The sequence below is a fragment of the Caloenas nicobarica genome, chromosome 5, assembly GCF_036013445.1.
Source record: "Caloenas nicobarica isolate bCalNic1 chromosome 5, bCalNic1.hap1, whole genome shotgun sequence".
Classification (NCBI taxonomy): Eukaryota; Metazoa; Chordata; class Aves; order Columbiformes; family Columbidae; genus Caloenas; species Caloenas nicobarica.
In genome coordinates this window covers 22,659,272-22,672,403 of record NC_088249.1, presented here as the reverse complement: position 1 = coordinate 22,672,403, position 13,132 = coordinate 22,659,272, and the positions used below count along the sequence as shown (strand labels likewise).

Sequence of the window (13,132 nt, the reverse complement as noted above, 5' to 3'; positions counted from 1 at the left end):
TTCAGATATTCCCATCAGTCCAGTAAGGAAGGGTCAGAATACATGGCTTTCTGGGACACATTTTTTAATTTTTAGATGGTCTCAAAATGGCTGGTCTCCAAGTATCTCAGTATAGATAACTGGTCATTTTAGTTAATCATAGTTTCACCAGAAATCAATTTTCATTGGGAAAATGTGCCTGAAGCAAAATGCATCCTTGCTTCATGCCAGGGTTGGTTTGGATCTTGAAGATGCAGAAACTGAGGAAGGGTCACAGATAAAACTGTGGACAGGAAGTTCTCACTTCCTTTTCCTAATCTTTCAGCTGCTGATTTTAAAATTTATTTCCTGAGTCCACAGTTAAATGGAAATACGTCTGTGTCTCTTCGTCTTTGATTAGACCAGGACAGTACTTTGGCTATTGTTAGAAAGCAGGTGAGTCCCTTGCCAGTAAAGCAGCACAATAAATATTTAACCTTCCTATCTATTCACTACAGATTTTTTCATGTGATAAATAAAAAATAAGTAGCAGAGGTGACTTGGGGTCCAGTTCTATAAATAGGCATGACAGAATGCAGTTCAACCAATAAATATCAATAGGGCTGGATTTTTCTTTTAATCCTTTTTTCCCTGGATACTTTCATTTTAACTTCTGATCAAGTTCAGTCTCAAAATTAAGACATTGACGCAGAATCTAAAACTGCCCAGAAATTGGAACTGATGAGGCCTTGAGGAGAAGCAATCCTGCTGGTCCTGAAAGTTGTCATCCAAAAATTATTGGTAAGTTTGACCATCCTTTTCAATAAGGAGAAACCTCAAATGCTGCAGCCTTCCTGTCAGATCCCATGCATTCTTCCTTTTAATTGACATTACTGGGGACGAAGACATCTTAAAACCCTTCAATCTTCTGGACAAAGAGTTCAGAAAATATTGTAAACTTCAATGACTGATAACTAAGTTATACCTGCTATGGACATGTTTCAGGACACAGCTGAGAATGGTCAGTCTATATCTTGACCTTATAAATGCTTCACTTCCCCAACAACAAAAGAGTTAAAGACACCATTCTAATAAAGCACAGGGTGAAGGATTTTTTTTCTTCATTCTGACAACAGCTTCCACGGCCTGTGTGTGTGCATGAGAGTTCGTCGATCTGTGAAATACTTCAACATTTTTCAGACAGGCTATGAACCTGTGAAGTCCTTTGATATCTTCATATGGAAGACATAAGAAAGGACAAATATTATTTTTTTATAAAATTCTACATTTTGTCCTTTATTGTGTCCAATATTATTTTGTATATCCTAAACAATTTTGTGTGTAAGAAGTTGTCTGCATTGCATATTTTCTGACATAAATTCACCTGTGAATTTTCATCATAATACAGGTCACTTGGAAGGCTTGTTTCCAGCTGTGCCCGTTTCCTCAAAAAAACACCCTCCAAAAGCAAAAAACCCCAACATAAAACATTGCCTCTGAATACTGAGGCCTTATAAGGAAATCAGTATCCCCCGTGTAATTGACTGAAAACATTGCACTGAAGAGAAATATATTTCCCATTAAAATTAACTTTAAAAGAAAAATTAGAAATTCCAAGAAAATATGATCCAAAGCTAAAACACTTCCAGGCATATGGGCGATCAGGAGCTTCAGGATGCCACCTAGTCTTTTCCTCTGCTCTTTTTTGAGTTAGAGAAGGGGGAGGAGGATTTGCATAATTTTTTAGCTGTTCCTGTAATTAGAGCAGAGCTTTAAAAGCTGGACTTTTGCCCAGTACTTTTTGGAAATGTTAAATGTTTTGTAGCTAAGCTAGAAGAGTACTAAGTGCTGCTTGCTTTGTAGATCAAATGACTATCACAGCACTTAATCTCCTTAGAGACAAACGAAGTGAACCCACAGATTCCCTTGAGTAGTGATTGTTAATGTCAAAGCAAATCTCCTTGTTTATTTATCTTATTATTTCAGTTAAAACTAAGCCCTATTTCTGCCTTATGAGAAACCTTTACTAGAAATAGGATCATGACTGTATTTAACCAGGGCTTTCAGAGCATGTTTGGGGTAGTGTGGTCTGGTGGGAGGAGGAGCAGAGGAGACTGAAGGTCAGGCTTCTCATGTCTGTCTTCATGTCTGCTGCTGACACTCTGCCTCATTTTGAGCATGCTCTTCCCCCCGTGCCACCTCCTTGTTTGTAAAAATGGATTTACTAACAACATATTGCTGAGAGTGAGACTTCCTTGATGGAGATTTCAGAGGAGTTTGCACTCTTTATATGCAAGTATTGTTATTCATTACCATAGATAAAACAGACCTGGGACGTTATGTTCAATGCCACACGGTTTTCACAAATTTATTTCTTTAGTCAGTGCACGACTCAGAAATTCGAAAGCAGACAGTTTTTACATGAGGCAGCATAGATCTTGTTTGTGAAGTTCTTGCCAACTACAATCACACTGGAATAAGGACTTGGAGCCTCCACAAGCTCCGTTTCCCTATTAACACTGAAGCTAGTCACCATGCAAACTCTGCTATAAAGACCTTAAGCTCCTCAGCTGCTAGAAAGCAAACAAGAAACAATGTGTAGGTTCAAACAGTTGGCATGTGCACGCCTTGGGAGGGACTAACAAAGCATCTCCAAAGCTCCGCTACACCCAAATAAGTGAAGTGACTAGTGAATTCTCCCAGCTCCTCTATGATATAAATGTAGTATGACAGGAGAGACACTAAATCTTGTCAGTCTTCTGTCTTCAGCCTTGGTGCAAGCAACGTTATTCTTCCTACACAATTCCTTGACACATTTCTCCCTGCAAGTAGGAGAGGTTCAACTCCTATACTCTTGAATGATGTAAGTGAGCTACAGGCAAACAGCCAAACACAGGCTTTTTTCTGTTCTGTGCTTCTCCTGAAAATCACAATCTTACCTGCTGTAAAGAAACCTGCAGACTGGGAAACTTGGAAGGAAGACTTGGAGTCTTGGACTTATCTTCATCTGCATCCTCCAGCCAAGGGAAATATTGTCCAGCCTGTGATACTCTGCAACGCTTGAGAGTAGCGAGGCTTAGAAGAGGAGCAGGAATGTAGAGATGATGGTGGGTGGAAGAAGGGAGTCATGGTTGGGTTTGTGCTGAAGGGATGACCTATGTATTGTGTGTGTACATCTCTGAGGGTAAGGTTCTTATTTGGGGAAAGCACTGTGATGGGCATTTGAAGAGTAAGTATTGCACTGTTTTAACTTTGCTTCAGTCCTAGATAATGTGTACAAGGGTTGAAGTTAATGACTAATACCAGGGCAGGAAGACTAGTCAGCACCCTTCTTCTTTACAGTCTAGATGGCATGGTTCCCCATAAAGTCCTGGTCATATTGTCCTCTTTCTCACTTTGTGTGTGTTTCAGGCGCCCCACGCCTTTTTTTGAAAGACTAACACTAGACCATTCATGCAATGTGTCATTTTTTACTAACCAACTAATGTACTAACACCCTAACGACTCATCTTTGCTTTTAGTTATTTTAATTAACAATCGTTCTGTTCACGATTTTTTAATTTCCTTTCTTCCCCCTTTTCCGCAAAGCACTCAGGCATTGGACACGCTATGGTAAACAAACTACATTGTCTGGTAGATATCATTCTTATTGTCTCTTTTTTTGGGTTTGCCGTGTGTTACCTGCCTTTTCCTCCCCCTACTCCCTCTTTTTCCCCCCTCCTTTATACTTCTTCCTTTAATTTAATTTCATTGAAAACACTTTTTTTTTTCTCCCATCTTCTTTATAATGGAAAAACGAACAACAAAAGCAACTAACACAACTCTTCTGGAAATGGGGTTTGGACATTTCTTTCATTGTGGTTTTTTTCACCTCCCTCTTTAGTTCTTCTTTTCCATTCCAGTGATAAATTGTTGGGTTTTTTTCCTTGCTTTGAGTTTAGCTTTCTCTCTTTCACTTTGGTCTTCATTTTGCTTTTTTCTCCCGCACCCCACCTTTTTTTCTTTTTTCTTTTTTTTTTTCATTTTTTTTTTTTTTTTAAACTCTGAAGGTTTCTAGATCAGAACCATTGCAGGGCCTCTAGTCTGTGGTGGTGAAGGCTCTCTTTTTATCTCATCCTTTTGTTGTGGCAACGGCTATTACAGGCAAACTGGCCGGAGTTGTCCTCTTTCTTCTGATTTTCCCCCACTTCCCTCCCTCCTCTTTCTCTCCTCTTCCTCCCTCTTGCTGTCTCTCTCACTTTCTCTGACCTCTACCTACCGTGGCCAACAGGAGCTCAGCCAGTCGTTTGTTTCCGTACATACTCTGCATGGCATGTCCACGTCTGGTGACTCACCCCTCTCCTCCTGGCCTCCATCTGTTTTCCTCCATCCTCCCTTTAAACCACTAACAACACCCTAAGCAAAACACACCAAATTCACTTGCTCCTCTCCCTCCCTCTCCTTCCGCCCCCCTTCACCCTCCATATGTTTGGGGTTAGAGTTTTTGGGGACATTTCTGTTTGGTTTTGAGTTTGGTATTTTTATTTTTGATTGCATGCAAGTGTGAAATGGTTTTTTCTCTCTCCTTCTCCTTCTCCCTCTCTCTTCTCTCTTTTTTCCTGTCAACTTTCTGGGCTCCAGATATATTGGCATGACGTGTCAAAGTGCAGAGTGTGCACGCTTTGTTTTCTTTCTTTTTTTCTCCTCTCTGCTTCTTTCACACTTGTTGGTGTGTGGTTGATTTTTTTTTTCCTATTTATATTTTGATTATGAGTTAATTTCTAATATATATATATTTTTTTGTGGGTGGTGGGTGTGTGTCTCTCTAGGTACATGGCATGCACATCCATAGTGTATTGAAAGTGAGATCCTTTCCCCCCCTTCCTGAATGCATGATTGTCAGTGTGCCATGAGCAAAAGAAACAAAAAATAAAAAATACCAACTTCATCTTCATTAGTGTGTTTTTGGTTTTGGTTTGGTTTTTTTTTTTTTTTTTTTTACTAACAACCATAACTAACTAATCATTAAAATAAAGACTAATTAATCATAAAATCAGCTAATATGAGAAATCACTTTTAAGGACAGTTCCATTTTCTGGCCTGAATAGATGGAAAGCATCTCAATGGGTAGACTGCTGGGTCAGCCTGACCGTGCTGATACACCAGAAGGGGAAGAAGCAGATGCTGGAGAATTTCCATTGTGGGTGAAGCGGACCAGAAAATGGAGCTTGGCTGAACTAAAAAAAAAAAAAGCATATCAAATCTCAACAAAATCCTTAGTAAAACTGACATAAAAATATAGAGGAGGTAACTTGTTCTGTTCAGGATTGTAAGGTCATTGCTGGGATTTTCTTTGTCTGTTGTGTCCCTCAAACAGGTGACAATCTCTGTGGATGGCATCCTTACCACCACGGGCTACACGCAAGAGGACTACACCATGCTGGGCTCGGATGACTTCTTTTATGTGGGAGGGAGCCCCAGTACTGCTGATTTACCTGGCTCTCCAGTAAGCAACAACTTCATGGGCTGCCTCAAAGAGGTAACAATTTCAAATTAATTCTTGTTTCTGTGCTTTAGGTTTCTCAAAGTCATTGCTCCTTCCTGCCTTTACACACTCAATGTCTTTTCCTGATGCTGCATTTCATACTGGTACTGCAACAGCTCTGTAAGAATAAGCTTGTTCAGATAGACAGAAGGAGTCAGCTGCAAAACTCATGATCTTATGGTCAGAATGAGACTTGTAGTGCTCGGATTACAGAAAACATATCCATGGTAGTGGGAGAGGTGCCTTCCGTAGCCATTTAGAGGGAAGCATTACAATCTTCTAGGCACTGAGGCAATAGCCATTACCAAGAAAAAAAGATAAATGGTTTTGATTACTAAGCAGCATTTTGGGGTGAAAAAATCACAATCAGAAACGTATTTAGGATCTTTTTTAATGTTTTGGGTTTTACCTGGGCATATAGGCATTTTTCAATTTATCAGGAAGATAAAGAGGAAGACTAAACTGGAATAATGAAAGTTGAGGGTAGCATAAAATACATGTATAATTTAGGTGAGAAAAATGTGGCAATAATGTGGTGTGTGGACTGGAAGCACACTCTATTGGCAAGCCCATGTAGCAGAGCACTGCTGCTTTGGTCAGGAAGAGCTACCTGGCTGCCACAACTGTGTAGCAGCAGGAACCAGAATATCGACTAGTGTTCCCTGAAAGTAAAATTAATTTTAATAAAAAGACGAAAACTCAGCCCAAATCTGAAACTTGGTGCAGTTGTCATTTGGGTGTTATGCTTTGCAGTCAGCTTCTGTTTTCTTTCCTAGCTCTTCTGAAAGAATTTGTGATGATTACTGTCATTAACTATGAGATATTAACACCACAAAATGTGTTCTAGAAAGCTTACTGAAAAGCAACCTTAATTTTTCTGACAGTCAGCTTCCTGGGTAGTCCAGAATAAGAGTTTCTTGCATGACTTTTCTCCCTAATGAGGTGATTCTGTACTAATCCTGTTTTTTCACAGGGTGTGGCTTGGGGGTTGTAATTTTATTTTCAGCCAGGAGAGTTGTCGTAATATCCTCTCGGTATGAACATTTAATATCAGAGGGAAGGCAGAGCTGAGTTTCTGCACAGGAGTCATGGAAACAGCAATGCTGAGCTAGATGTTGTTCTGCAGCTGTAGCTGCCTGACAAGTTACCATCCCACCGGTGCTCGACTCGTGGTGTCAGGGGTCGCATGTTTTGTGCCAGTCCTGTGATGTGAGCAATGGCTGTCAGAGTCTGGAGCTGCTCTCCTGCTTGACCTCTGAATTAGTTAAGAGGCTACACATATGCTGGAAAAGAGCATGCGAGTATCTTACATAGGAAATGAAGGTGACTTACTGAACACAAACCTTCATGCAGAGATCAGATCCTTCAGTTTTCATTTATAGAGTCTTGGGCCTGATTTTCATAGGCACTGAGCGTCCCCGTTTGATTGAAATCAAGCAGAGATACAGCTTCTTAGTGTCTCTTTAAATCAGGGTCTTAATTTTATTTATGGATGCTATGAACATAACACTTAGTAGGGCCATTTTTATGTGTGCTTTAAGTCAAGCCAATGGAGCAGAGAAAGCAGTGACAAGAAAATCTTCAGCAGCTTTATTATTTATATAATCATTTGTATTCTATTAGTTTGCAGAGTGTGCTAAGAGATGCTTACATAGCCGTCTCAGGCTCTTAATGTTCTGTGAGAAGAAAAACCCAAGCAACCACTTAATAATGAGACAAAGTGGAAGAAAACAGATAATCAGAATGTGCTTTGTAATCTTGACTCGGCAGTGACAGGAGATGTGTGTGAGCAGCTGCCTGGACTTAAAGGCAGGCTGGTACTGGCTGGGTTTGAGCTATAGTCTGCTTAATAGCAACCTGCTCTTAGTAGTGACATACTAATGCTTTAAAGCTGCAGTGAAAATGTGCTCAAAATGTACATTGCCTGGCTTCCGAGAAGGAACTCAGTATTTGCTGTTCACCAAACATAAGTGTAGTACAGGATTGTCAGGGGAAGACACCCAGAAATGGGATAAACGGAGATAATGTAATATTTCAAAAGGATAGCCTTGTTACTAATTAGCACTTTGTGTGTCCAGTCCATTATTCTTCCAGACCTCTTAGGCTGCAGGATGAGTTACCGCAGGTATCACTAGGAAGTGTAAGGAAGCTGACCATTGTGCTTTTCCTCGGTTCTGGTTTTGGCAAGCGGAGGTGATGAGGAGCTGCACTTAATGGAGAAAGAGCGGCCCTGGATGACTGTCGGAATCCTGACAAAATCCAGAAGTGCAGCCATAACACCCTACAGCTGCATGGAGGAGGGTCTGACCAGAACAGACAGCCTGTATAGGTGGAGAAAGGTTCTCATTGCATATGTAGTGAGCTATTCTCAGACATCGAAGCAGACAGTGCTTTCATTATAACTGGAGCTTTGGATGAGTTGAGTGGAAAATACTTTGCCTTGTGAAATTCCTCCCAGGATCAGTTTCCTCTTCTTTCCTTTGCTAGGGATGAAACCACTGATGGCATAGGCAGCAGAATCAACCTCAAATCCACCCAGAATCAGGAGACAGTTCTTTTGAGTGTTTTTTTTACGTTTACTTCTGAAATGCCCACGGTATACCTGTGCGATGCAGTGCAGCATGCTATGAAGGAAACTTGAGCTGCCTCAAGAAAGCTAGAATGCCTGTGGGGATCAGCATGAGCCCCTGGGGCAGCCAGCTTTGCTCCTTCGAGAGCTGGAACTGGGTTAGTGCCGTGCTTGCGTGCCCGTAACATTTCTGGTTCCAGAAATGGCTACAGGGAACTTTACTTGGCTCTCTGCATTGCGTGACAGCGTATTTCATAAATCTGTCCCTTTGGATTAAGGTTTTACATTTTTCTGTGTGTCCAAGAAGGATGCTTAGTTTCTCATCAGCCAGTACTGGTACACCTTGAGCTTTTAAGAAAAATATTCTAAGCTAAGGACGCTGGAAAAAGGGATAGGATAGACCATAATAACCAGTATTGTTCCTTTCAGTTTATGCTTTCTGGTAGAGCAAGGCTCTTTTTCCTGCTAAAGTCCTAGCTATGTAATCACCTGTTCCCAGAGACGGCACATGCTGAGTGGGTTGCACTGCTGTTTATAATGATGAACAACCTGCCAAGCCCTATACTGACCTATTGAATGTGTTAAAGTAGGATGGTCTGTTCCAACTCCTCTGCGTTTGTTGAAGACTTCTCCTAGGGATGTCTCACTTTCCTAGGAAGGTAGAGGGATTGACGCAGGCTTTGGGATGAAATTTTCAGCCTTCACCATGTCATCACTCTCGTTTCTTCTGGACTGCATGAGCGCTACAGTACAGCAACCAAACTGCTTGCGTGGGGGCTAAGAGGGCTTCTCGAGTGGCACATTGCCTTCTCGCTTCCTCGGAGATTGCGTGCAGGTGCCGAAGTGCAGTGGGCAGAGTGCCTGATGCCCTGCTCAGCCCTTTTGCAGCTGGGGAGGACTTTTCCACTCAGCTGGGGTTGGTGGTAGGAGGAGGGGCAGCTCTGTCAGGGTAGACACTTTGCATGGTCAGAGTCTGAGCCTTGACTAGGAAGAACCGCAGAGTGTAAGAGTGTTCCTGACAAGGAACCAGGGATCTCAGGGCTCCTCTGCTGGAGTATCTAAATAAACCACGGCAAAGGTAACCGTCTTTTGTTTGAATTGTCTGAGCCAATGTTTTCTCCTCTTACCACAGAACAGATCCTCCTGCTGCTTCTTTCCCTTGTGGCTACAGGTTCTGATTGAAGAGATTCCACTAAGTTGCTAGCAGTAATACACCTAGATCATAAATCCAGTGCAGAATGTGTAGTTCAAGTTGGGTTTTTTACCCTGTTTTCATCAGAATTAAAGATGTCCAAATGCCTGGTAGCACTGCTCGTTTTACATTTCTCTGTAGCCATCCTGACAGTTCTGCAGTACACCTGATGCTGTAATGAGAGAGCATGATTGGAAAATAGAAGTAACTTTTTTTTCATGAACATTTTAAAAGGCACAATATGCAAATAGGTAAGTACACAGACATCAAATATGGACATTGCATTGTATTTGCATAAAATGTAAGGCTTTCTGGACCTTCAGTCTCAACATAAGTTATTCCAGAGGAATTCTGGAGGGAAGCTGGCATATTTCCTACCATGGAGGAAACCAGGTATGGGGATGGGATAGGAGGAGGTACAGAAGCACATCTGAGGCAAATGAGCAGAAATGTTTCTTAATGGGTGTCAGGGAAGGAGTGACAGTGCTTTAAGAGTCAGTGAATGGACAAACAGGGAGACGCACTGCCTGCAGGTGGAAAGAGGAAAGGATCTCTTACCATTTTTTAGAGACACCCTTATGGCCAGAAGGAGGTAGGGCAAGAAAGGTAATAACAGCGATGTTTTGCATATGCTGGAGAGTTTCAAGGTGAAGGTTTCTGTAATCAGAGTTAGTTAGTAATCGGAGATGGAGAGTGGCTGAGTGGGAAGTTAAGCTGTGTAGGCAAAGAGTGAAAACTGTATTTCAATCTCGGATTACTGGGGAAGGGAGAAAATCAGAGTATTTCCTAGGCTGTATTAGGGAGTCAACCATTCAGTTTCTGTTTACTTGGAGCAGTGCTTAGATGGTACAGATGGAGGTGCTTTAGATGAGCCTAAGGTGGTCCCTAGAGAATGGTTGTGTGTGAGGGAATGTATGAAATCTTCACATTTTTCTGTCAAGGCTTTATTAAAAATCTCAATTCTGAAAAATGTTTATTGGTACTAGCAGCTTGATGGAAGCAGTGAGGTTTGCATATGGGTGGAATATGGCAGAAATGATTGCAGGGGTCAGGCACCATCTGGTCATGATGGGAGAAAGCTGTGAAAGCTTATATCATTTCTGTCTGCAATTTAACTGCTAGGAGCCAGATTTCCAAATGGTTCATGAGTGTGCCCAGTTGCTGTATGTACATCTCAGATGCTGTCTGCAAGCCAGGTCTTTTTCAGGCCTATTTGCATGTTTAATGTTAATGATGATATGATTCCTGTTTGGGAATGAGTTTTTCTGGTTGGAGTGTCACACTGGGGAGGAGGTGCAGATAGAAGGCCTAAAACATGGAGACAAACGGCCTGAGTGTGAAGAGGGCAGATGGAGGAGGTTGCATTTGTAAGAGCCCGTCCCTAACAGAGCAGATAGCCCAAAAGCATTTGGGTGCTCAAGATTCCTCTCCAGAGCAGCGATTTAACAGAGCCCCAGAAGTGCATAAGAGGAGATGGCAAGTCAGGAAACAACAGTGTGGGGAATTTCACTGATGTGCTGCAGAGGAGTTACCATGTGAGTGGCATTAATTGCCCACACGTGTTGGTCCAACACGGCTGCTCCAGCTGCTCTGTTGTGTTTGGACCAGTCTGTTTTCTCTTTGTATTACTTTGAGAGTTTAACATGTGAAAAAGAAAGGGAGGGACTATTGGTACTGTGGAGAAGCAGACAAAATATGGCCAAAGGCTGAACATGATTCCTCTCCTCAAAATGTCTTGTTCTTAGTCTTGGTCTCTCACTACTATTCCCTGCCAGAGTATCCCAAATTGCCCTAATGAGGATGACCGTGATTCCTAAACTTCCAGATCCAGAAACCTGTAAAGTTCTGGTTGCCCCTCACTCATAGATTTCTAATTGAAGCAGCTTTAGGCTGTGCATATTGAGAGTCAAGAATGTCTGTACATTTTCTCTATGGATCTGCAGAGCATCTAGCACAAGGCCTTCGTCATATTTTTGAGTGTCCTTTTTGTAGAAACATAACACAGTGGCCTGGGAGACATAAAAGAGGAGACGGGCAGCATTTCGAGTAGCTCCTGCTGAAATTCATGGAGGGAATAAAAACATATTTCTGGAAAGATTTAATTTGGAGGTGGGAATGGAGGCGCTTGGAAACTGAGAGCAATATGATACAAGGCTAGATGCTGAGAGAATCTGTAAGGGACAAATAGATGGGGAGGCCAAAATAATTGTGTTTTCTCTTGGAGTAATACTTAGGAGTTTAGTTCCTGGGCTGGCTTTCATTTGGTATTTCTATACTACCTTCAGAGTCAGAAAGGGTATATGGTTGTTTATTTGGGCAACAGAACGTTTATCAGGCAGTCTGCTGGTTACCAACACATGTTGGATGCTTGGGCATGAATCCTGCAAGATTTTCATTGTAAAGAATATCTTGTGCTTTCTGGTATGAGTGTGGGGCTTGATATGAAGCCAAGGGTGAGCAATAGGCCCTTCTGAACTGAGCATCTGAGAGTTGAAGCACCTTGCCCATCTATCTTGGGGCTTTTTGATAGCACTGAAAAATAAGCAATGTTTTGAGGAGGATTATTTTTAAATAAATGTTTTTCTTTTACCAGAGGAACTTCTTTTGCCCTGCCTGACCTCTACTTTGCTGCCAGGAAGGAGTGGCATTGTGCCTCCCTTGTTTTGCTTGCACAAGAGTTTATATGCACACACCATCCTATAATCATAAAAGACTGGATTACGCCAGCCTCTTTTCTCAGGAATAACTACTAGAGTCAAATTTACCCTACACACAACTGTAAGAGAAAATCTATGATACCACTTATGTCAAACTAGGCATAAGTAAGTTTTCTATGGTTCATGGTCCCAATACTAACATTTAGTGGAGTGATGAATGTCAGCATCTCTGGATAAGGCACTTGATTCACTTGATTTTGCTAGTGGCCTTTTTAGGGAATCATTTAGCAAGGATGGGAGAAAAGAGGAATGCTTGTTCTGTGAACCAAAGGCGAGGCAAAAATTCCAGCATGGAAAGTCTACATCCTTACTGTGAGCCAGGGAGCTAAGAAGATAGAGCATGCAGGTTTCTGTGCAGTCCTAGGGGTCATGGGAGGTGACAGGTCGGAGCTGAGCTTTTGTGCTGCAGAAGGAGCATGCAGAGAGGAAAGCACCATGTGGCATGGTAATGCAATGTCAACATTTTACAACTAATTAATCTGAAGGTGTTTTAGGCAGAAAGGGAAAAACTACCTAGCAGTCCCTGTAGTCTCTGAGCTTTTGTTCCTATTTAATACTCTTTTGAGTGAATTCCCATAACTCTCCCCATTTCCTAAATACCAAGAAAGTAGAGTATCCCATACTGAGATTTCCCAGGAGAATCTCAGATCAGAATGTCCCAGTCAGTTTGACATGACAAATGAATATTTTTGATTTTGGTGTATATTTGTGTAGTGTCTATTTTTTTTTTCTTCTAAATTGTGATTTTTGTGAATGGCAAGGATCTCACACAGAAAAGCCAATGGTAGAGTCATGTACTGTGACCCTATACATAGTAAATACATTTACTAAAAATCTAATTTATAATGAATAATATTAGCTCATAGGACCCGTAGTCTGAAGAGTTCAGTTACGTGGCTTTTTCAAAGCAGCCTCAGAGATTTTGGCTTCTTTTAAACCACCAACAAATATAGAGTACCAAAGGGAGTAAATGTAATTACCCTCTTCCTTCAAATGCTGCAGCTGAGGCACAGATGTGATGTGACTTGGTCAGCATCATATGGGATAAAAGAGAGACATCTGCCTATCTCTCCATCTCTTTTTTGCTGCTATTTACTTCCTCCTGGCAGGGAGAACCTCTGTCTTTTGTACAGCCTAAGAGCCACAACTAACTGAGTGTTCTTCCTGGAGAA

The 13,132-nt window shown here is 41.6% G+C and overlaps 1 protein-coding gene across 11 annotated transcripts in view; it reads left to right on the top strand.

The window, feature by feature from the left end:
* NRXN3 (neurexin 3) overlaps positions 1-13,132 on the top strand; it is a 984,867-nt gene that overhangs the window by 223,190 nt on the left and 748,545 nt on the right. For 7 of the 11 annotated variants that reach the window (XM_065635036.1, XM_065635033.1, XM_065635034.1 and 4 more), the window contains exon 1: positions 5,360-5,476. In XM_065635036.1, the coding sequence (XP_065491108.1) occupies positions 5,375-5,476 (102 nt within the window). In that variant the 5' untranslated portion in view covers positions 5,360-5,374. Of the gene's footprint in view, positions 1-3,546; positions 3,592-5,314; positions 5,477-13,132 lie in introns of those variants that run through there. The other 4 variants (XM_065635027.1, XM_065635026.1, XM_065635029.1 and 1 more) reach the window with 2 other exon arrangements.